Source organism: Eubalaena glacialis, chromosome 4 (genome assembly GCF_028564815.1).
Source record: "Eubalaena glacialis isolate mEubGla1 chromosome 4, mEubGla1.1.hap2.+ XY, whole genome shotgun sequence".
In the NCBI taxonomy this organism is placed as follows: Eukaryota; Metazoa; Chordata; class Mammalia; order Artiodactyla; family Balaenidae; genus Eubalaena; species Eubalaena glacialis.
Window position 1 is genome coordinate 4,002,756 of NC_083719.1, and position 25,186 is coordinate 4,027,941.

General features: G+C 42.1%; 1 protein-coding gene across 1 annotated transcript in view; it reads left to right on the forward strand.

Annotated features, from left to right (window-relative positions):
- The window catches only part of ADAMTS16 (ADAM metallopeptidase with thrombospondin type 1 motif 16), a 157,268-nt gene that overhangs the window by 24,923 nt on the left and 107,159 nt on the right, over positions 1–25,186 (forward strand). The window contains exons 4-8 of the mRNA XM_061187638.1: positions 15,069–15,351; positions 18,892–19,091; positions 20,548–20,631; positions 22,824–22,983; positions 24,488–24,593. Of these exons, the coding sequence (XP_061043621.1) occupies positions 15,069–15,351; positions 18,892–19,091; positions 20,548–20,631; positions 22,824–22,983; positions 24,488–24,593 (833 nt within the window). The remainder of the gene's footprint in view (positions 1–15,068; positions 15,352–18,891; positions 19,092–20,547; positions 20,632–22,823; positions 22,984–24,487; positions 24,594–25,186) is intronic.

Consider the following 25,186-nt stretch of genomic DNA (forward strand, 5'->3'; position numbering starts at 1 on the left):
AAAATGTACAAAAAACAGATACTTACTACTATATATAAAATAGATAACCAACAAGGACCTACTATAAAGCACAGGGAACTCTACTCAATACTCTGTAATGACCTATATGGGAAAAGAATCTGAAAAATGGGCTTCCCTGGTGGGGCAGTTGTTGAGAGTCCGCCAGCCAATGCAGGGGACACGGGTTCGGTCCCTGGTCTGGGAGGATCCCACATGCCGCGGAGCAACTAAGCCCGTGCACCACAACTACTGAGCCTGTGTTCTCGAGCCCGCGAGCCACAACTACTGAAGCCAGCGAGCTACAGCTGCTGAGGCCTGCGTGCCTAGAGCCCGTGCTCCGCGGCGGGAGAGGCCACCACAATGAGAAACCTGTGCGCAGCAACAAAGACCCAATGCAGCCAGAGATAAATAAATAAATAAATAAATTTATTTGGGAAAAAAAGCATCTGGAAAAGAGTGGATATGTGTATATGTATAACTGATTCACTTTGTTGTACACCTGAAACTAACACAACATTGTAAATTAACTATACTCCAATAAAAACTAAATTTAAAAAACACCAGTTTTTTTAATAAGCAAGACTAAATTATGATGTATAGGCATGCACACTTGAATATTCAAAGTACAAGAAATTTTTAAAACTAGTTACTGTAAAAATAGTAATAGTGGTTACTTCTATGGGGTCACTGGGGGTTCAGGTTGAAACTGGGCACACAGGGCCTTGTGAGATGTATGGAAAAGTTCTATTTCTTTGCCTGAGTGATAGTTGCTTTACCTTATAACTCATTATAAATGTATAATTTGTGTGGGTTTTCTTTTCTATATTTGTGTATTATTTTACAATAAAATAACAAAATATCAAAAAAAAATAATAGAAAATGTACAAAAAACTCCCAGATAGGTGAAAGTCCAGCTGAGCCATGATACCCCTCTGCTGGGTTCTTACAGAAGGGACTTTGGAAGGATTTGAATCACAGTCAACAAATATTTATTGAACACAAGCAATTATGGGAGAGATAATGTAGGTGACCCTCATCTATTTGGGGGGCTCTTTGGAGGTTGAGAGAATTGAAATGGTAAGTCGTGGAGGAGGCTAAACCATCAGTAATGTCCACTTAGTGCAGAACAGTGTATTTGTATGATCTAGAATAGCTGTCTGCCACTCTTAGGACCACAGGCTTAGTCTGTGTTGCTGGGCTGCTTTCATGGCCATAGGAGAGGAGGGTGGAGCTGATCTAGAATAGCTGTCTGCCACTCTTAGGACCACAGGCTTAGTCTGTGTTGCTGGGCTGCTTTCATGGCCATAGGAGAGGAGGATGGAGCTGATCCCAAGCTAATTTGGACTTGCTTTCTCTGAGCCATCATGGGAATTGAATCCTTTTCTCACTGGTTGGCAAAGGTAACCTGCCATATGGTGGTTTAGCGAAACCAGCTGTGAATCACAGGAAGGAATCAACCTTGGCCTGGTTTCTTTTCCTTATTTGTTGTTGTTTGTCTTGTTTTGGTTTTTTTGTCCCTCTGGAAGTGATGGATCTGCCTGTTTTCTGTAGTGAGCTGTCTCCTTGAGAGGATGCTATTTGGAAGACCCCTAGATTTGTATGGACTAATTTTGCCATAGTGTTTTCAATGCTCTATTTCTACCATAAAAAAGAAGAGGTGGTATTTGCCTAATATGTGCTTGATAACAGCTTATTAAGAAGCCATTCTATTTTCTTTTTACAAATCATGGTGCTATTATTATTTATTTCCAATCTACTCTTTACCATAGGAATATGTAGCACATATTAGTTCAATTCTATTATTCTTATGTGACCACTTAAAGTTTCTATTTGTATTTAAAATTCAAAACAGTGAAACGGAGTACAAACCACAAGGTGTAATATATTAGTTTGGTTAAGAGCAAATTCTATTTCATAGATGAAATGTTTTTACTAAGTTTGAATACTTTAAAATTGAAATGTATTTCTGTTTTTAATGACTAACTGTTTTAAAACTAAAGCAGAAATCAAGAAAATTTAAAAAAAAAAGAAGGCATTCTAAAATAGACCATTTTGAATATACATTGCCACATTATAATGATCATGCAATTTGAGCTAACAGTCTGGAAACAGGATTAGTCGTAACTTCTATAACCCCCTCGGGATTCTGACATGTGTATGAGAGTATATGCAGTCATATATATAACTAAGGCTGGAATCTGTGAATGGTCAAATTTGGTATCCATAGGGACGGATGTTTAAAGGAACTGCCTGGAAGGTTACATGTGTAACAGAAGTTGTGTCAAACACACAATGTTCGTACAAATGACCATTCCCCAGACCCCACGTTACAAAAGCCATTATGAGGTCATATTGATACTGGTGTCTGATGTCCACTTGCTTGAAAACAAGGAAACTTAGTTATAACAAACCTCCCCCAAAGTTGAACTGTGTCTCAGCAAGCCATTCAATAAACGGTAGACATCTGACAGAACCGTGTAACCCTACAGGGATCTTGCCTGTCCCGGTCCCTGAGTACAGGGCTGGAAGGTGAAAGATGCCAGGTGAGCCCGGGGCCTTGGAGACACAGATGCTGGGTGTGTCTCGGTGTCAGGTCTGTGAATCTTATTAAACGTGCACGTTGTCACAGCCCCACCCAGACCTGCTGACTAAGCACTTCGGGACGGGGGAGGAGAGCATGGGTTTTGATGGACAGAAAGTTTTGAGAGTCATGGCTAGATATGCAGACTCCATAAGCGATACCCTCAACCTACCCGTCCCTCCTCAGGGAAAGTCCATGAAGTTCCTATCGTGTATCTGCAGCAGGGAACCCGCAGATGAAAAGCTTGTGCCTCTCCCTGTGCTTTGCCTGGTCCAGGGGCAGTGGGGAGGAGACGGGTGAAGAACTGAACTCAGATGCTCATCACCTTTAGCGACAGCATTAGTGAAAGTGGTTAAACGAAAAGGGACAGATGCTTTGCATTCAGTTTTGCGATGTCCCACATGGATCTCGGGGAAAGCAGCTCCAGCACATGCTGTGCTCCTGGCCCCTGGGCTGCCTGCAGTCTTTCGTCTTCATTGCCTGCCTCTGTGTTCTCTTGTGAGGAATCTGACCCCTTAGAGGGCCCTGGAGTCCGGGCTATGCTTGTTCTTAGGCTGGTTGTTGCCAAGGGCACGTCTCTGAATGACTTCACCCCACTGTGCCCCCAGGAAGCCCCAAGGTGTGGAGGCAATGGCCAGCTGGGACCCCAGCAGTCCTGGCTGCCACCCTTGTTCAGGTCACACTCCTGGAGCCTCAGGTTTGTTTAATTTTCTAAATACTTTACTGATGTATAATTCACATAAGAAAACCTCACTGCTTCAAGTGAACAATTCAGTGATATTTTAGTTAACGTACGGCGCTGTGCAACCATCTCCACGATCCAGTTTTAGACCATTCCCATCACCCCAGAGAGAACCCTTGTGCCCAGCAGTCACTCCCTGTTCCCACCCCAGCCTGGCAACCCCCAGCTCTGCTTCCTGCCTCTGTAGCTTAGCCTTCTCTGGACATTTCAGAGAAATGGAATCATACGAAATGATATGGCTTCCTTCACCCCACATACTGTTTTTGGATTCATCCATGTTTATCCATACTGCATCCCTTTTCACAGCACAACGGTGTTCCATTGTAAGGATGTACCACATTTTGTTTATCCATTCACTCGCTGATGGACGTTTGGGTTATGAGGGCCTCAGTTTCTTTATCTACAGAAATGTAGCTGCTGGTCCCTACCTTGCAATTCTGTTCTGAGGATTATTGGTAATAAGATGGTATCCAGTCCCTGGGACAGAGGCAGGGGCATGATAGGCAATCAGTAAATGAATGCCATCAATATTAATATGATTAACAGAAATAGGTCAGGATCCTAGAACGTGGAGCTTAAAGGGCACTGTTGTGAGAGACTAGATATCAACACCAAAACCAGTGGGGAAGAGAAGTATCCCCAGTGGCACAATTAAATAGCAAAAACAGCTGACTCATGAGCTAAGTGTCAACTTGATGAGCTCGTAACAGAATTCACCTAGAGCCAGCAGCTTGCTGACGCCGGCGGGACGGGTGCCTGGATCACCCACTGGGATGGATTGAGTGTGTGCGGAAAAACTTGGTTGATTTCAGGAATGGCTAGTAGATGCAAGTGACAACACCCCAGGGACCCATGGCCTCTGATGAGAAACACGTGTGCCCGCCCCGCCTCGCGACGCTGGCCGACTTCTCTGCCCTGACCACGCAGCGATGGCTGTCCAGCTCTGCTGTGACCCTCCCGAGCTGCCGTTGGCCTTTTGGTCTTGGTTTCCCAACCTGCACAAAGTCCTGCACACACTTTACTTCCTCTCTCTGCAGCTTTCCATGTGCAGCCCTCAATCTCCAAAATATCTACTGGGATCTTGATTGACATCATTAAAATATCTTTTTTTTTTTTTTGCCACCTTTGAAGTGTATATATTTCATCTGCACCAGGTGACCTGGGAAATAGTGGTAGATTTTTCCTTTATTTACAAAGATAGGCGCTAGGTCTCAGGACACATGCGCATGCGCACGCCCACACACGCACTCACCCTCTGAAGAGAGGCAGAGTCAGGAATTGAACCAGAGCTTTGGCCTCAGGAGCCACCAGTGGCCGTTGCATCGCTGCAGCACGTGTCACAAGGCTGGGTTTCACATCTGCTCTGCCCTTAAGAGCAACACAATGGCAAGCAAGTCCCCACAGCTCACCCTGTCACTCTAAACGGAAAGGTAAGGAGGAGCCAGGCCAGTGGAGGGCTGGGGGAGGTGTGCACAGGAAGCAGGACTAGCGGGCGCCCAGAGAGACCAAAGGGAGCCTGGGTGGTCCCGAGGCTGCAGGGCAGCTGGTGCAGCAGAGGCGTCCTGACCCCCCGGGGGGCGGCAGGAGCACAGCCCGGTAGGAAATTGACGCCGGTCAGAGGGGAGGGCTCCAGGAACTGTGTTCTCAAACCAAGGGATGCAATGGCAGGGTTGTAAGTAGTTAGTCATCTGATGTATGCTTCTTTTTTCCCCCAAAAAAGTAGAGAAAACATTAGAAGGAGGGCAAGAGTGGAAGCGGCAGATAGTAAGCATAGCCCTCTGGGGGAGAAGGTGGAGGCGGGATGCAAGGATGCGAGCCCAGAAGCTTCGCGTGTCCCCTCTACCAGATGGACTGGAAGAGATTTCCCAGGGCGTTTGCCCAATTTGAGCAAGGCCCTGCTGAATCAGTATTAATATTATTAGTTGGTGAATCCATCACAAGAGGATATTTTGCAGAGAACGTGAGCTGATGCCGTGTAGGGCCACAGGGCCGCTGCCGTGGCTGTTCCCTCTGCCTGGCCCACAGCCTTCCCCCTGGAATCCGCACAGCCAAGTCCTCATCCGTTTCGGGCTTTCCTGAAATGCCGCCTTCCCGATGAGGCCTAACTGGCTACCCTATCTAAAATTGAAAGCCCCTTTCCCGCACTCCCGGCGTTCTTCATTCTGAGTTGTTTTTTTTAATATAATTTATTTTTAGGGCATTTTTAGCAAAACACAACAGAACTGGGTGCAGAAGTTTCCCATCTACCCCCTGCCCCCCACACACGCACAGCCTCCCGCCACCAGACGGCACGTGTGTTACGACTGATGGACCTACACTGACACATCATAATCACCCAAAGCCCGTAGTTAGGGTTCACTCTTGGTGTTGTAGGCTCTATGGTTTTGAACAAATGTATAATGACATGTATCCATCATTATAATACCATATAAAAGAGCTTCACCACCTTAAAAATCCTCTGTGCTCTGCCTATTCACACCTTCTGCCCCACTAACCCCTGGTAACCACTGTTTTGTTGGGTTTTTTTTCTTTTTCTTTTCTCCATAGTTTTGCCTTTTCCAGAATGTCATATCGTTCACATCGTACAGTATGTAGCCTTTTCAGATTGGTATCTTTTACTTATTATTATTTTTTAATTAATTAATTAATTTATTTATTTATTTATTTATTTATGACTGTGTTGGGTCTTCGTTTCTGTGCGAGGGCTTTCTCTAGTTGCGGCAAGCGGGGGCCACTCTTCATCGCGGTGCGCGGGCCTCTCACTATCGCGGCCTCTCTTGTTGCGGAGCACAGGCTCCAGACACGCAGGCTCAGTAGTTGTGGCTCACGGGCGTAGTTGCTCCGCGGCATGTGGGATCTTCCCAGACCAGGGCTCGAACCCGTGTCCCCTGCATTGGCAGGCAGATTCTCAACCACTGCGCCACCAGGGAAGCTCTTACTTATTAATATGCATTTAGGCTTCCTCCCTGTCTTTTCATGGCTTGGTAGCTCATTTAGTGCTGAGTAATATTCCATTGCCCGGATGCACCACAGTATTTATCCATTTACCTTCTGAAGGACGTCATGGTTGCGTCCAAGTTTTAGCAACTATGAAACTGCTATAAACATCCTTGTGCAGGTTTTGATGTGGATATAAAGTTTTCAGCTCTTTAAGATAAATACCTAAGAGTACAATTGCTGGATCTTATAGTGAAAGTTTGTTTAGTTTTATAATAAACCTCCAAACTGTTTTCCGAAGTGGCTGCACCATTCTGGATTCCCACCAGCAATGAGTGAAAATTCCTGTTGCTCCACATCCTCACCAGTATTTCATATTGTTGGTTTGGTAATTCTACTAGGTTTATTGTGGTATCTCATTGTTCTAACATATGATGACATATGATGTGGAACATCTTTTCATATGTTTATTTACCATCAGTATATCTTCTTTGGTGAGAGACTGTTAATGCCTTTGGCTTATTTTTTAAATGAGTTGTTTTCTTATTGCTGGGTTTTAAGAGTTCTTTGTGCATTTTGGATAACAGTCCTTTATCAGGTGTGTCTTTTGCAAATTTTTTTTTTCCCAGTCTGTGGCTTGTCTTCTCATTCTCTTGACAGTGTCTTTCACAGAGCAGAAATTTTAAGTTTCAGTGAAGTCCAGCTTATCAATTCCTTCTTTCATGGATCCTTCTGGTATTGTATCCAAAAAGTCATTGTCAAACGCAAGGTCATCTAGAGTTTCTCCTGTGTTATCTTCTAGGAGTTTATAGTTTTGCATTTTACATTTAGTTCTGTGATCCATTTTGAGTTAAATTTATGTGAAGGGTGTAATGTCTGTGTCTAGATTTCATTTTTTCACATGTGGATGTCCAGTTGTTCCAGCACCATTTGTTGGAAAGACTATCTTTGCTCCATTGTCTTGCCTTTGCTCCTTTGCCAAAGATCAGTTGACTGTATTTGTGTCTGTATCTATTTCTGGACTGTCTATTCTGTTTGTCTATTCATTCTCCAGAACCACACTGTCTTGGTTACTGCAGATTTATTGCGAGTCAGGAAGTTTGGTAGTGTCATTCCTAAGACTTTGTTCTTCTCTCTCAATATCGAGTTGGCTGTTCTGGGGCATTTGACTCACCCTATAAACTTTATAACCAGTTTGTTGATATTCACAAAATAATTTGCTAGAATTTTGATCGGGATTGCATTAAATCTATAGATCGAGTTGGGAAGAACTGACACACTGAATTTTAACTTTTTATGATTTACATTTTATTACATCAATTGTTTACTACCTGTCCCCCACCCCCCAACTCCAGGATGGAATTTAAGCTTCACAAGGGAAGCTGTGTTTGTCTATTTTGTCCATTGTTGTATCTGGATTGACAAGAAGAGCACCCAGCTCATAATAGGCAATTAATGAATATTCACTGAATGCATGAATGAATGAACGAACATGCTACACATTCCCTGGATGAGAGGAACTGTGAATTTCCTCCACTATGGGATCAAATTCGTATCTAAATGTTACACAACTCTGTAAATGAATCTACTGAATATTAGAGTGTTTAATCCATGGTGTTCTGATTATATTAGGTAGCAGCAATATATTCAATGCCTTGACTAGATGACTGTCTGCTTAAACATTTCTCTTTGTGTCTTGGGAATGTGCAGAGAGATATAGGATCTGAGAATTTAAGTTCGAGCCGTTCTTAGTTCAGATATTTTTGTGTCAACCAAAGGCAATCTTACTAAGCAATCAGTCTAGGACAACATGTTCTGATTTTTTAGCTGGCACAGTTTTATCAACACACTAGTGGATGTGATTTATAAGAATGTTCCTATGTGATATATACTATTTATTATGGACAAATACCACAGCCATGAATTTAGCAAACTAGTCTTAAGAGTTAAGCTCCCAAAGATTTGTTAACTACCAGTTGTTCTAGAGCACTGTTCTTCCATAAAACTTTGTGCCATAATAGAAATTTCCATGCTGTCCAGTACGGGAGCAACTAGTCATGTGTGGCTATTGAGCAATGTCAAGACTAAATTTTTAACTTTATTTGATATTAATTTAAACTTGAATCCCCATGTGTGACTACTGAGCAGTTGGAGGACTGAATTTTTAATTTTCTTCAGTGTTAATTAAAATTAGTGACCACCATTTTGAACAGCACACATCTAGAAGTTTTCCTCTAACAGAGATTTAAATCCTTGTCATAGATTGACCTGAAAGATGTCATAACATTGAAAAGCTCAAAAAAAAAAAATTTACTAATGAAAACTAAGAATACACACTGCAATGATATTTAAGCTCCAAGAGAAATTTGATCTCCCTTTATAAATAACTGCCATGTCCCATTAGGTTATCTATGTTCTTGACTTTTTTCACATTCATTGTTTTTTCATGAGGTCTTCCTATTTCAGTCCAAAAACCAGATCTTGGCTTTATTAGACTTTTTCAGCTTAATAAGCACATTCTTTTACTATTTACTGATTCGTTTATTCTGAATTTATTTTTTTAATAAGTCCTTTCTGGTTTCTAGGTGGTCATTCATTGCATTTTTAAAAACCTTTTGGGTTAATACTTGGTTGGTTTGTTTTCTTTATTTTTTTAAATTTCTCTAAGTGCAGCATGAGTACGTCTCACCATTTTTAAAGAACCAGCTTTTGGTTTCTTTGTTTTTCCTCTATCGATTTCCTGTTTTCTATTTTATTGATTTATGCTCTAATTCTTATTATTTCTTTTCTTCTGCTTACATTACACTTAATTCAACCTTCTTTTTCTAGTTTCCTATGTTGGCAACTTAGATGATTGATTTTAGATCTTTCTTCTTTTCTAATATCTGCATTCAGTATTATAAATTACCCTCTTAGCATTTCATTGCATCCTACAGATTTTGATAAGTTGTGTTTTCATTTTAATTTAGTCCAAAATATCTTAAAATTTCTCTTGAATTTCTTTTTGACCCATGTGTTATTCAGAAGTGTGTGGTCTAATCTCTACTTATTTGGGGATTTTCCAGTTATCTTGTTTGTTATTGATTTCTAATGTAACTCTGTTGTAGTCTGAGAGCAGAGATTGTATAATTTCTATTCTTTTAAACTTGTTAAAGTGTGTTTTATGGCCCAGACTGTGGTCTATCTGGATGAATGTCCTAAGCAAGCTTGAGAAAAAAGTGTATTCTGCTACTGTTGGATGAAGTAATCTACAGATGTCAATTATATCCAGTTGACTGATGGCATTGTTGAGGTCAACTATGTCCTTAATGATTTTCTGCCTGCTGAATCTGTCTATTTCTGAGAGAGGAGTGATGAAGTCTCCAACTACAATAGCGGATTCGTCTGTTTCTCCTTTCAGTCCTATCAGACTTCACTTCATGTAGTTTGGCACTCTGTTGTTAGGTACATACGTGTTAAGAATTGTTGTGTCTCCTTAGAGCACTGACTCCTTTTATTGTTATTTAATGCCCCTCAATCCCTGATAACTTTCCTTACTTTGACGTCTGCTCTATCTGAAATTAATATAGCTACTTTTGCTTTCTTTTGATTAGTGTTTTCATGGTATAGTTTTGCACCCATTTACTTTTAATTTATATGTGTCTTTATACTTAAAGTGGGTTTCTTGTAGACAGTGTATAGTTGGGTCGTGTTTTCTGATCTATGACAATCTCTTTTAATTGGTGCATTGGACCACTGACATTCAAAGTCCATGTAATTGAATTAACATCTACTATATGTGTTACTGTTTTTTATTTGTTACCCATGTTCGTTATTCCTATTTTTGCCTTCTACTCTTTTTCTGCCTTTTGTGGTTTGAACTTAACATTTTATATTGTTGTATTTTCTGTCCTTCTTTAGAATATCAGTTCTACTTCTTCTTTTATTTTTTTCACTTTTTTAGCCCAAGAGCTTGCAATATACATTTACAACTAGTTCAAGTTCACTCTCAACCCCCACCAGCATTGCTGTTATTCTCCAGGTGTACATGGTGGTAGAGAAACAACATGGTGTGCTGACAACAGTGTGTAAATCTGAGTAATTCTGAATTTTAGTCTTAGCTACCCCACTTCCTAGCTCTACAATGTTGGGCAAATGTATGTGTTTAATGTCCCCATTCCTTTAAATGGGAATATTAATTCTCACTTCATATGTTTGTTATTAGAATAAGAATAATAAATAGAGCAAAACACGTAGCATATTACCTGCCACATAGATGGTGCCCAAGACAAAGTAACTATAAATGTTCTATAAAAGTTGCATTTGTCTTGTGTTTTAGAAACATCACTAAGGAGACTAGAATGAGCAGAATATTCCCAATACAAATCACACTTTTGGAGAAATGACAAAGAAGTACAGTAAAAATGAAATGAATTAAGAATTGAAATGCCTGTTTCTTCTAATGAGCTGGATCACTTTTTCACAGTGTTGATTGACACTCGTGGTGTCACCCGAGACAAGCTTGCAACCAGTTCAGAGGGGAATCCCTTACGCAGCAGGAAGGAATCTCATACACTGCCCAACCAGGCTCATCTCTTCCTAATTACATTTTATTTTTTGATTCATGCAACTTTTATAGACAGCCTTTCTAAATAGATACACACTAATAAAGATCTATCAGCGTTGAAGTGTGAATAGCAACAAATATAATACAGTAAACATCCTACCTTCAAGCTTCAACACTTTCTTACATTGCTCAGAACCAGCATTTTTTCTTTTTGTTTTCTTTTATTTTTTATTGAAGTGTAGTTGCCGTACAATATTATATGTTACAAGTGTATGGTATAGTGATTCACAATTTTTAAAAGTTACACTTCATTTATAGTTATAGAATATTGGATATATTCCCCATGTTGTACAATATATCCTTGTAGCTTATTTTATACCTAACATCATAGTTTGTACCTCTTAATCCCCTACCCCTTGATTGTCCCTCCCCCCTTTCCTCTCCCCACTGGTAAATACTAGTTTGTTCTCTGTATCTGTGGGTCTGAGAAACAGCACTTTCTCATCACTGACAGGGCACCCACTCTTTCTCTCCTTATAAATGCAGTACAAGTGTTGAGTTTCCCAATGTCAAATGATTCACAGAACTGGCGATGAGAGATGCAGGTGTCTGGAGAGCTCCCCTGCAACGCCTGGGAGACGCTGGCCTTTTCTGAAGCCTGGTTAATAATCCACCCAGCTTGCCTCCCAGTGGTTACTGTGGGCAGGTGTACACCAGACATTTTATGAGCTACTAAGTAAATATTCTCGATTCAGTAAAGAAAAGCTTTGATAAGAAGAAAACATTAATCTTCCACAATTTACCTAATCATTTAAATAAGCCTGCAAACTAATAATGCAGCAAGATTTATTGCAAGATTAATGCAGCAAGGAAAAAGGAGTAACTTTTTTCTTGTATTTTTCAGTATGTATTGCTTATAGAGGAGTATCAAAATATCAGTCTTATCAGTTATTTCATTCTATGTAGTTAATGAAATAGGGGATTATTTAAATACAGAATACTGTAGCTCAGACTAAATTATAAATGAAACAAGCATAAACACTTGACTACTTTGTTAGTGAAAATTCAGAAGTCCTCCAGAGGCAGTTCTCTCTTGCCTGCGGATCTGCTGCTCTGGGCCACCCAGGATGTAGCCTTAAACCCAGGGGAAAGCAGGAGGTGGTTTTGAATCTGGAACAGCTGCCATAGAACACAAGTGTTTTAGGGGAGGAAGCCAGAAAGCCTGAGGCAGCAGGCCAGAAGCAAAGATGTGTTTGGGGTGATGGTTTTGGGATACACCCACACACGGGCTTCAGAGGGATCTCGTACTGTAGAGTGAAAAATCCCCCAGAAACACCTTGCATTACGGAAGGGAATCAGAGATCATCAGGGTGAAGTATGATATTTTACACTCTTTGTTTCATTAATGCAGCAAATATTTTTGCTTCTGGAGGCCATGTATTTTAAATATATATTATTAAGTCTTACAATCTCGTGCCAAGTAGCTGCCTTTGTATCCACTCCCTAGAGGACAAAACAGCACAGAGGAGTTGAGTAAATCATCCGAAGTCACAAAGAGCATGTTAAAAACGGATAATAAATGCTGGGTGTCTGACTCATCAGTCTGTTCTCTGCGAGTCCACCCAGTTTCGCACCAGAGATGCTGAACATCATCTACTCTAGAGAACCCACAGGAGCTGATCATCTTTTCAGGGTGATTTGAAAAGCAAGGGATTGTTTGCGTATCAGAAAAAATTTTTTTAAAAGCAAAAAATTACTATTTTTTTTTTTTTCAGTTTAACATTTCAACTAGTTACCTTAAGTAGTGTGCAAAACCTCTCTGGGGAGTGTTACCACACAAGGTTGAACATATCCATGATTGCTCATGCGACTCCTGGGTTAGTTTAATTGCCAAAAGGATGAAACCCAACTGGCTTTAGCTATTATTTAATTCCATACTAGGCTCTTCCTTGATAGAACTGCAGACTTTAAAATATTGTCTATCCTAGTTTAGTTGGTAGAGTTCTAGGCCAAAAAGATTCCCAGGGCATCCATGGAGATCACCAATGAGAGCCCCCCACCTCCTCCTCCTCCTCCACCTCAATCCAGAGCATAAATTCCAAGTATTTCACCTTTCCACTGCTAGCTGGCATTTGGGCCCCAGGAGGTCTACACCCCATGGGGCTGATGGCTTCATTGATAGTTTACCAAGTTTCCCTTCTCTTACCTCTTTCCCACCAGCAGGAACACCATGGCCAATGCTTAATCTCTGAATGTACGATAAGCCTGGTTGCCCCTCTCTTTTCTATCTCCACCCCCAACCCTCCTGTCACTGAGAGGTGTATTTGGCCCTTTCCCAAGATCTCAGAAGTGCTTCTCCATGTCTGTCATCCTACACTGTACAAATATTCAGACCCGTGCAGGACAACTCAGTCCACCACAGAACTTTATTTGGTGCACAGCGATGGGCACTAAGCCCCCCCAGATGAGAATCAGACTGAGGCTCCTAAATCAGAGGCACTCTTAGAACAGGCAACCAAGCATCAGTGTCTTTGAATACCCAATAAGGGTCTAATCAGTGTCCTAAATTATCAAAATAACTTGGAAAAAATCAGCACACATATAAATACTGTACTGGAGAGTTCTAAATGATAGCTGGATAGTTCTGTAGGAGTAATTCTTTGTATTCTAAAATTATAAAGGTATTTTAAAACATTTAGAAGGATTTTAAAAATTAATCTGTAATCCCATGATCCAGCAATGCCATTGACATTTTTTTAAAGAAAGGATGCACACAGAGTTTAAAAACTTGAGTAGTGCCTAAGGATGTAAAAATGGAAGTGGAATCCCCCTCTTGCATCCCTCTTCCTCGATTTCCTCTCCCTGAACATAACCAGCATCAACAATTTCTCATCAGTCCTTCTAGGAAAATTCTTTAAGTGTAGATGCACACTTTTAAAAATGAACACATTTGGAATCCCACTATATACTTTATTATACACTTTTAAAAAAATAACAACTTCTAGGACCCCTACAGTATAAGCCTTAAACTTACAGGTTTTTAATTTATTCTGATTTTGTTCCAATCCTTGTACTTTGTTTCCCAGGTGACCTTGAAAATGTTATTTAATCAGCCTGATTCTCTATTTCCTCATCCATAAAAGGGGGAGCATAATGATACCTACCTCACAGAATTGCTGTGAGCGATAAACAAGGTGTAATATAGAAAATGTTGGCCATAGTCTTAGGAGCTCACACAAACACAAAAAAATGTTTAGTTAAGATTATTAACAGGACATAATTAGCTGGCCTTTTAAAATCATTATGTTCTTGCCAAATATATAAATGTACTTTTAAAGATTACCTTGAATTAATTGGTAAACATTTAAATTATTTCTTGTTTTAATTATTTTTTCACTTTGTTTGTATTTTTTATGCTATTACAAACAATGATTCAATTATACATTCACAAATACTTATCAATATTGGGGATGTGCCTATAAGAAGTTATTTGGCAAGAGTTCCAAAAGGGTAAAATCCTAGAATTGAATTATACATTTTCAATGTTGATAGATGTGACAGGTCTGGCCCCAGTTTACCCTTTCCCAGTGTCACTGCCTGTTTGTTCCCATTTCACCTAACAATTATCAAGTTTGAAAAATACTTGTCACTCTAAAAGGCAAGTCTCTCAATTTTCTCTCCTTTAAGATATTTTTGTCATTGTTTGTGCTTTCATTGTCTGTTAATGCTGTACAGACATTTTTCGTGTTTTTATAATCAGTTCTTTCCTATTTCCCAAATACTTTGCTTAGAAAGACCTCCCTGATTCCCTAAGAAATTCCTTGTGCTTTCTTCTGGATTAATTTTGTCAAGTTACACTTTTATAGAAAGTGTCACATTGTATTCAAGTCTGAATAGAGTTTTGCTACTTACTATATTAGGATTATAATTTTATGTCTTTATTTGGGAACTCCCCTCACCACCTCCACCCATATTAATATCTAGGGTTGTGTGCTTTCTTCTCCATTTTTTGCTTTAAAGGACCTGAACTTAGTATGTTGTGCGCTCTCTTTGCTCCTGGAGTCGAGTCAGGACACCTCCACACCAGTGTCTCTGCAAGTGTGCGGGTGGGGAAAGGGCTCAAGAGTGGGGCTGTCCCATCCCTAATTCTCAGCCCCCTGTGCGACCCCTTTCAACGTGTGCTCTCAGTGGCGGGAACAGCATGTTTGTGAGCAGATAACACAACAGTGATGCGCATTTCTTTCTCCCTCTCCATTTTGCAGTCAGGCATGATAAGAACCCAGGAAGCGGACTACTTCTTGAAGCCCCTCCCTTCACACCTGGCAGGGAGCCCCAAGGACTCTGCGGGGGGTGGGCCTCCCTCCCACATCCTGTACAAAAGATCCACCGAGCCTCGGGATCCGGGGTCCCACCAGGTCGCGATGATGGAGAGAAATTGGCGGCCGGAAAACCGCCACCTCTTCCACCACGAAGATCAACCCCCGCGCGGCGGCTTCAGCCTCAGGCACCCACAGAAGCTGCATTTCTGCGGAAGACGCAAGAAATGTATGTAAGGGAGATTCTTTTTAGTATTTAACGATTTGGACATTTCTGTAAGCCGACGGAGTATTTTTAATTTTCTTCAAAGTAGTCTGCCCTAGAGGTGAAACTTGTTGACTACCTTTGCTAAATTTAAGTGATGATTCCAAAGCAAACCCATCAACTGTATGTTCAGTTTAAAACATCTCTCCCTGGTAGATGGATAATGGTAGATGTTTTTTGTTTGTTTGTTTGTTTGTTTGTTTGTTTGTTTGTTTTTAAAGAGCTGTTCCCTGGGCAGATTAAATGACAAGGTGCTCAGAAATGCAGAATCCACCAGATGTCTTCAAAAGAACCTTGGCATGTCTGCCCGGTAATTCTGTATTTTTGAGGTCTAGATTTATTAAAGCTCACATGCTTTTCCTGCTGAGGTGATCTGTCCCTATGCAGGTTTAAACACTTCACTCACCACGTCAGAAGACAGAGGATGCATGACAAAATTTATCTGCAATTTATCACCAAGGCTTTATCGAAGTTCTTTTTGTTTGTGTCATGAACTTTTAAGAATAGATGTGATATTTACATTTTATGTAGGAACGTCTCACAAACTCAGGAACAGGAGTTCAGTGTTTTCTGGACTTTTCCTCACTTCCTTCGGCTTTCCCCTCAAGCATTGCTTTATTTAGCAAACCTTCCCCAAGGAGCCTCTGGAAAGCCCATCCTTCTCTGCGGCTTGGTTTCGTTGGCTGCTAGACCCAGCACCCTCAAATAGAGGTGGGCATGTGCAGGGTCTCCGTAAATACTGTGGAGAAGAGAGGATGACCCAGAATCACTTGGCATCTTCGATAAAAGAACAAGTACCGTTGACCTGTCAGCACCTGTGCGTCATCTGAACTCATATCGTCCTGTAACTAAGTCTCAGGCTACATTCAAATGGACTTGAAAAACTCAAGCCAAATTACTGAGAGTGAGCTCGGTCTTAGGGGAGGCAGCGGGAAGAACAATGTTAAGCACAGGGAGAGGGAACGGGAGGCTGAGGAGGTCAGGGAAGACAGGCTGAGCGGGCATCAGAGCAGGGCACACTGCCCGGCAACAGCTTCCTGGGTCTGCGCAGACAGGGAGAAGCTGGGGGAGGTGGCAGGGGGCGGGGCCAGGCAGAGGTGGGCGGGGCCAGGCAGAGGTGGGCGGGGCCAGGCAGAGGTGGGGCGGGACCAGGCAGGTCGGAGCAGGGCCGGGCAGAGCGGGACCGAGGGGAGGGACTCAGGCACAGACAAGGTCAGAGCCAGGATGGTGCTCACAGGGCTCCTGGTGAGGGTGTAGTCAGAGTAGGACAGATTCCATGTGTTGGGGACAGAAAGATGACCAAGCACCTGGATCCAGGCAGGAAAGATGGGCAGGGCTGTCTTCACCTCTTTGACAGGCCACACCAGGGCCTGAAGCACATGTTGCAGTGTCTCTGATCAATCCAGCAGTGATGACCATTCTGGAATGAATATGACCCTTTCATTCTTATCTGGAGGTGATCAGAGTCATTCAGGCCAGTAGCCCTAAGGCACAGTTGTGCATACAGGGCAGTACGATTATTCTGTTTGGTGCGGCTGTGTGTGTGCATGCATGCACATGTGTAGGTGTATTTGCTTCCACAGACGTTTCAGAATCTCAGTAGAAGGGGTTGGTTCGTGAGAGGCAGTTATTTGAAAAAGATACTAAACTGTACAATGAGGTTTGTGTTTGGAAAATGGAAAGAAGTAGCCACTGTTTTCATAATAAAACTAGAAAAAAAAAGTGTCACAAAACGCCACTTGCTGGTGGGCGACATCAGTGGTCGATCTGGTGCTGTTTGACTTGCCACAGGTTCTGTCCCCTCCTGCTGGGCACATGGCGGTTCCTGAGTGACTGGGGGCCCTATCTAGCAGAATGGACACACAGCACCTCCAGGATGCGCATTTAATTCTCAGGACTCAGTTACTTGTGCAGGATAGTTCTATGTTGTCCATGAGGCTTTGGGCGTCCCTGGAGGAATCCTGATCTTCTGTCTCAGTGGGGTTCACACTACAAAGATTCTTCCCTAGAGTTCAGAGAATGAAAGATTTTTCTGTGTGTTTAGGCATCTCTCTGTGGAAACAGGCAGACAAAAGCAGATTGATTTGCTTAAAATCAATAGTGGTTCTGAACCTCAGACCCATGAGTTAGCTTGCTACTTCTAGCTGCAGGCTTCACGTGTGGGTTTTGAGCTGGGACTCACGTGTTTGGGAAGATGCTGCAGGACCATATTGAGGGGAGAGTGACTTGTTTTGAGGGGTTTGTCAGAGCCCTGGCTAGTAAGATCACCCCCCCTGGTGCTTCTGCCTCTGTTCCAATACTGGGGGCCTGGGAGGCTGCTGTGCTCCTATACTGTGTCCATTTGCACCCTGTACCTATGGGAATTAAGACTAAGGGCCCTGGGACCACACTGCCAGATCTGAAATCCATTTCCAACACTTTCTAGGGAGGGATTGTGAGAAAGTTACGTTCATTCCCCATGCCTTCGTGGCCTCACTCCTACCCATGGCTGGTGTAGAGAATGAATGAGTTATACATAGACATCTCTTAGGGTGGGGATCACATCTGTGCATCAGTGTAAATGGTGCATGATGACTGCTTATTAACCTTTAGCCAGTGTAACTGTTATCCTCCGAAAGGTTCATCTATGTTTGGAAGTGTTTTAGCAGAGAGAGATAAAATGCAACGGACATGGGAATCAGTCAAACAAAAGAGCATCTTCTAGCAGCATGTTCCATGAATAGAGTTGGCATAGCTTTTGAATTAGTGCCACCTAAATATGTGGATATTTTGAAGCCTACTTTCACCTGAAACCATTCTAACCACATTTTCTGAGGCATCCACTAAACCTAGTGATTTTTAACATAGTGTTAATTTACTGATTATTAATGCCAAAATTATTTTTAAATGGCTTACTCCAAGAGGACCGAGTATATTTTGTCTTTTCATTAAATTAGATAAATATTTGCAATACTTTCTAGGAAATGCAGCTCTGCAGTGAAGTGGATCTGTCTTAAGCAGTTTATAACCCATTGGAAATACTACAGACAAACCAGTTGTGTGTCCAGACATGGGACTCAACTTTAAAAACTATTAGGTCATTAAAAGTCTTCAAATAAGAACACAGTATAAGACAGCACTCCTTTTTGTACTTATTAGTTTCATTGTTTTGTCAGTAACTCCTTTGCAGAGCCCTGTTGAACAGATCTTTATGTTCATAGGCTTTGAACATCATGCTTTGAGACGCTAGGAGTTCAGAGCCAAAGTGATCTTCTTTTTGCTTTAAATCAGGACAAATTTATGCAAAAGTCAATATAACAATGAATTCCATGACATGTAGACTATGCACACTTTACTTAAATGTAGTGTTCCACCTTAACACATGTTTTGCATCACAGTTTTAAGGGTTTTATGATTCGTTTTATGAACATTCATTTTTAAAATCCATTTTCTTTAGCACGAGTTCCGCCACCGGTTTTGTGTGACAACTTTACATTCATTTGCTCTCTGAACACCCCTCTGTAGACATGCCCAAGCCTCCCAAGGAAGACCTTTTCATCTTGCCTGATGAGTATAAGTCGTGCATAAGGCACAAGCGGTCCCTTCTGAAGTCCCATAGGAACGAAGAACTGAACGTGGAGACATTGGTGGTGGTTGACAAAAAGATGATGCAAAACCACGGCCATGAAAACATCACCACCTATGTACTGACAATACTCAATATGGTAGGAACGCCCTTCTTGTTGAAGTCACGTGTGTAATTCCACCTAATGGGGTGTGTGTGTGTGTGTGTTTTGCATCCTACATTTATTTGTGGATTTATGTCTTGTACACAAGAAATATTTTATCTGTGATAACTCCTTCACTTTTACTATGCACCTTTTTTGATCCTTTTTCAATCCTTCAGAGAATAAAATTCAGAGGATGAATAATTTGACTTTCTCTGTAAGCCAGTAACACATTTAAAGTTTACTGATGTCTTCATTTATCAGAAATCTATAAGAGGATGCGGAGACATCTGAGTGCAGTAAATCTGCCCATCGGCATTATATGTGAGATTTTAGATGGCTGTATAGAAATACCCATCTTTTTAGGAATAGGAGTGTTCAAATATTGAATGTGCATTTTTCTATTGACAAGAACAAGGAACAGTACTCCCTTTAGAAGGTCGCTGCAGAGAAAATGTGACTGTGGCAGCTTTAGTCATTAATGAAGAGCAGAGCAAGGTGTCTAAGACCCATTCCACCCAGGTGAGACCTGCGTAACAGAAGACAAAGTTTGGGGCCATCAAAGTGTATTTTAACATAGTTGTGATGACAATGTTTGAAAAATGTTTTATGTCCTACTTCTATAAACAGAGTGCCCCTAAATGTATTTCAACTTCCCATGATGCGGCGTGGTTGCTATTACTGTGCTCATTTTTGGTGGCCAGACCCTCGCGGTTTATGATCTCCCAGGGAACTGAGGGAGGAGGTGACACAGACTGCAGGTCTGTGACAGCCCCCACTGCAGGTCTCTGACTTGTGCAAGCGTTGCCTCTGTTCTGCAGAGCTTTTCCAGCATTTCTACACCCCGGTGCCAAATCATCTCCCTGCTGCTTCCCGTGACTGTCGACTTGTCCTCGCTCATCACCCCATATGCCACTCGGATCACTCATTTTTACACCTGTTACCATCATCCCTAATGATGGTCACATCATCCTTCCCTGATCACTTTCTCGCCACATTGTTTTCCCTCTCTTTCTTGTATCCTCTTGGTCTTTTCCCAAGAACTTCTCTTATGCTTCTGGAATATTTTGCTAGGACAGCTTCAGGAGGGCTCGCCTGTGTATCATCACTGTGAGTTAAAAAATAAATTAAAAGAAACAAAAAGAAACCTCCTTATGTCTAATGAGGACACTTAACAACTAGGAGGCCTGGTAAGAGGTGTTTGATAAGAGGTGGAACCTGCCTCCACAGACTTCATTATTTTACTTCCAGGCACCAACAGTAAGGATCCAACAATCGGTGTAATTGGCGGTTAGATATTCCCATACCTGTGTGTCTAGCAATGTAAGAAGCTTAACCTTGCTATGTCACTGGAGAACACAGGATTGGCCTTCAGCTGTGGACTCCAGGCTAAGGGCTGGGGGGAAAAGGGTGCCATGTATAGGGACTGATGTGGATTACTTGTCCTTTTCAGGTGTCTGCTTTATTCAAAGATGGAACAATAGGAGGAAACATCAACATTGCCATTGTAGGTCTGATTCTTCTGGAAGAAGAACAGGTATTCTTTGAAACCAGTAGCTTTTTCCCCCTGGAAAAATAAATGCAAAATAATGCTTTGTTTTCCTAAATATAATTGTTCTATGGATTCTTTACTTCTCTTTCCTTTGGGGACAAAACTGTTTTAATATTTTGTGCCTAATGCAATGAGTTTCTTGTCAGTTCCTGTAATGCTTATTTGGTATTTTTGTGATTTTTGTGCAAGAGTAGTAAGAAATACTCATCTGATTGGCTAATAAGAAAATGGAATAGAAGAGCTACTTTAAATACCCTGTTGGAAATACACTAGGAATGCAAGGTGCAAAACTTGTCCTCAGCCACTGTGAGCTTTGAGGATGGAGATGAAGTGAGCCCTTTGGTCTTTTGCTAGAAGACTAACAATGTCCTGTAGCCCAGAAGTTAAATTGTACTGTGTGGCAGTGCATTGTTGTACTCTATTGCCTCCCAACTGCTGAGACTGACCTTCACCACCTTCAGTCTCGGGATTTTATTTTTATAGAGATTCTAGGATGTCAGGCACATTCCTCTCATTGCACACAAACCTCCAAATTATGCTGGATCTTGGGAGCAGTGGGGATAAGACTGTCTGTTGCCTTCATTTCAGAACCCTGTGTGAACACACAGAGGTACCCCTCCGTTCACAATAAGGACTCGTGTGAATATTCCGTGGCAGAAGTAAGGGGGACGTCTTAGCCATAAAGGGCTCTCACTTGTATTTTGCCCCAAGCTGGTCATTGATTGGACCTGGGGGAGTAAACCCTGGGTCCTAGTCAGGCACCCTGCGTCCAATTTCACCCTTGCTGACATCTTCACAGAGTCTCCTGTTAGCCACAGTTGTCTTGTTTATGAAACAAATGATTTTTAGATGAAATCTGAGATCATTTATGAGATCTAAGATGCCTTCAGATTTTCAGGTTCTGGGGTGCTGCCCTCTTTCCCTGCAGGATGGGGCATGCACGGGCAGACCTGCTTCTAGCCTGAAGAGTCAGCACGATACAACTCCATTGTCTTTTGTGTGAGTGTGTCTGCAGAGGGGGTGCTGAACTAGCAGGGCTTCTCAGGTGACAGGTTAATTATTCTTTGTATTAAAACGTTTCACCTTGGAACTCATCCAAGCTGCAAAGAATAAGCGAGGTTATCGTTTGATCATACACCTGTGTTAACTTTAATTAATGCAGTTTTCCTGGAAATCACCCACTGAAGAATGTAAGGCATGTCCCAGGGTTGATGTACAGCATTTAGCTTGGGTGCATTTGACTCTCTGAAAGACACAATAAACATTTAAGGAGAAAACATAGTCAGTGACTGAGAGACGCAATTTCAAAGCAACACTCTGGTCATGAAAGCTTTAAACAAGCTGTTGTCCTGAAATTGAGGTATTTAACCTGGTTTTCTCTGACCATCCTTAGGAAAATATAGCATACCTATAAATAAGCTTTAAAGAACTCATCTGCCTGCCAGCTTTGGGAGATGTTCTTGCCACCCCCCCCCCAAGTTCTTCATTTACCAAGACTTCAGGTAGCCTTCACTCTGATCTTTCACTGCTGATCTATTAGAACTTGGTATATATGGATAAGGTTAAATGTCATCTGTATAGTTTCCTTCTAGTTCCAGCCTATTTGCTAGAAATAAAGCTTTGTCAGTTGAGCTGCCTCTTCTCATAAACATGGTGCCTCTGTAGGAAAGTGACTTAATTTAACACTGTAATAATAAATCTTAGAAGAGTTGCAAATTTGAAATCTTACTTGCCCAACTTGGTTATGAAATAAACACAACACTATCTGGGTGTGTTTTTGTGTATGTGCAAAGTCTCGTATAAACGATTCTGTTGCCTTATATAATTTTGCAGTGTTTTATAAAGACTTTGAATGCGAACATTTCATGCACAAAAGTCATCTTTCCTGGGTCACTGAAATGTGTTCAGAGTCAGCAAATACATCCCAACTGTTTTGGTACAGAACTAGAGAAATAAACATGAGTGTCCACACTGAGTCTGTACAGGTTTTATATGTGACTCCCTCCTTTGGATTTTAACACATAAAATGGTTAATTAGCTTCTGTGCCATTCAGATCCACATGTGTAATTGAATCCAAGTTAGTGCTAGTTTTGCTGTGATGACAGGGCCAGTAACAACTGCATGACAACATGTTTTCTTCCTGTTATCTCGGGCTCCTGGTCTGTCTCCTGCATAGCCAGGGCTAGTGATAAGCCATCATGCGGACCACACCTTGAGCAGCTTCTGCCAGTGGCAGTCTGGATTGATGGGGAAAGATGGGACTCGCCATGACCATGCCATCTTACTAACCGGCCTGGACATATGCTCCTGGAAGAATGAGCCCTGTGATACTCTGGGTAAGACCCTCTGCCAGGGTTCTGAGAAACATGTGTGTGCTGTGCGCCTTCAGTGGCCTAGGATATGGAGTATTTTTGCCCTCATTCCAAATCTGTAAGCTGTAGCTGCCACTGGGTGGAGCTGTAAGGAATAGGCTCCCTTCCCTGTATAAACTGTGGCCAAACAGAAGAGTATGCATTTATTCACCAAAATCAGTTCTTTCACAAGAAAAGGTCTCTCACAGATTCAAGAGCTTCTATCTCTTCTAATTTAAGAAATAATTTCTTCCATTTCTTCTTCCAGTGGTGAGAATAGGGTCAACAGATTCAAGGGTGTCTCATTCTATGAAAAAATAATAATACATTTATGAATATTTGTAGAGATACTACAACAATATTGGATTCCTCATTTTTCCATTTCTCTATGAATATCTCAATCTTAGCCATTTTCAACATGTTTATTGGGCTGGGTGTATCTTGGTGGTATTTTATAATATGATAAAAGTTTTTTATACTTTTCCAAATAGTGTAAAGCACAGTGTGCTACTTAGACCAAGGCTCTCCTGGACTATTTTTCCTAACTCTCCATTTCTTCCCAAGATCTTAGGGAGGAAGGGTCTTTATTACAAAAACATTCAGATAAGACTTGTTTTAATAGACGTTAGTCCTGACTACTTGTTCCCAGAAAGCCCTGAGTACAAGGTGGGCCCTGGGCTGCCTCTGAGGACTTAGAATTCAGGAGGTTCCCACCCTGCACATGATAAGCTCACTGGGCCTAAACTGTACAAATAATGCGGTTTACACGGAAGACTTGCTTTCATTCTGGGGGCCTGGAATTTTGGCCCACTCCAGGCAGGGGTGCTATGTGACCAGCCCCCAACCAAAGGCCAGGGCTTTGAGTCTCTAATGAGCACCCTGGCGGGCAGTGTTCCCCTTGTTGGGGGAATTAAGTCCGTTGGTGCGACTCCATGGCGGGAGGAAGCCCTGGAAGCTCGTGCCTGGTTTCCCCGGGCTTCTCCCCAGGTGCTTGCCCCTTCTGCTGATTTTACTCTGTATCCTTCCATCCCTATTAAATTACACCCAGGAGCATGACGGGTGCTGAGTCCTGTGCACCCTCCTCGAAAGTCCTCCACCGTGGAGTGGCCTTGGGGACCACCTGACACCCACTCTCTACAGCACTTCTTCTCGGGCTTTTGAGAACACAGTTGTTTATAGAAAAAGGCTGAAATTCTCCATCTGCAGGGAATCCTCTGTTCAGCTTCGCCGCCATTGTAACCTGTAACTTGAACATTACATAGAACCACGGATTGTTTTCCACGAAGGGAAAACAGACCCCCTTCTCCCAGATAATTCAGGGCCCTTTATGTGATTGTCCAAGGGTTTCCTGTTTCATATTTCACCTGACAAAGATGAGAACCAAATTTCTCTAAAGGACAGAAGTAAATACACACACATGACACACCCTCTTTCTTTATTTTACTACAATATTGCTCCTGTATGTTCTTTTGATCTTTATGTCCTGTAGGATTTGCACCCATAAGTGGAATGTGTAGTAAATATCGCAGCTGTACGATTAATGAAGATACAGGTCTTGGACTGGCTTTCACCATCGCCCACGAGTCTGGACACAAGTAAGTGCATCTCCTTGGGAGGATGGAGCCTGGGGTCCTCTCCGGACTGGAAGATTGTCTGGAGATGCTGGTGCAGTAGCTCAAGCCTGTGAGGGGAATTCACACATTTGCAGCGAGAACGCCAGTAGGAAGTGCTCACGTAGGCACTTCTGTTTTATTTGAGTGTCTCGTCGCACACATTCTAAAGCTGTGGCAACACACATGTTTGCACTTTCCTCGCTCCCTTCTTCCCTTCCTGCTCACACATGTGCATACAATCACAGACTACAGACTCTTCTGTCTCTGCTCCTTTGTCCTGGGTTTTGAACTTGGTCCTGTGGGCTCATCTCATTCCATGGTTAACTCCTACGGGAGGACTCCACGTGACTGAAGATGGTAACAAGCCCGCCCATTGGTAAATTACTATCCTCAAGTTTGCATTCTTATATCACTTTCATAATTTGTAGAGATGGGTTTTGACTGGTGTGCAGAGTTTGGGGCATACAGGGAGGACAAGAAATGCAGCCTGGTGGGAGCTGGTTTGCTTCCCACATCCCCACGTTCCCACCATTGTCAGTTGTGAAACGGGGCAGCATCAGGGGGAAGTGGGGAAC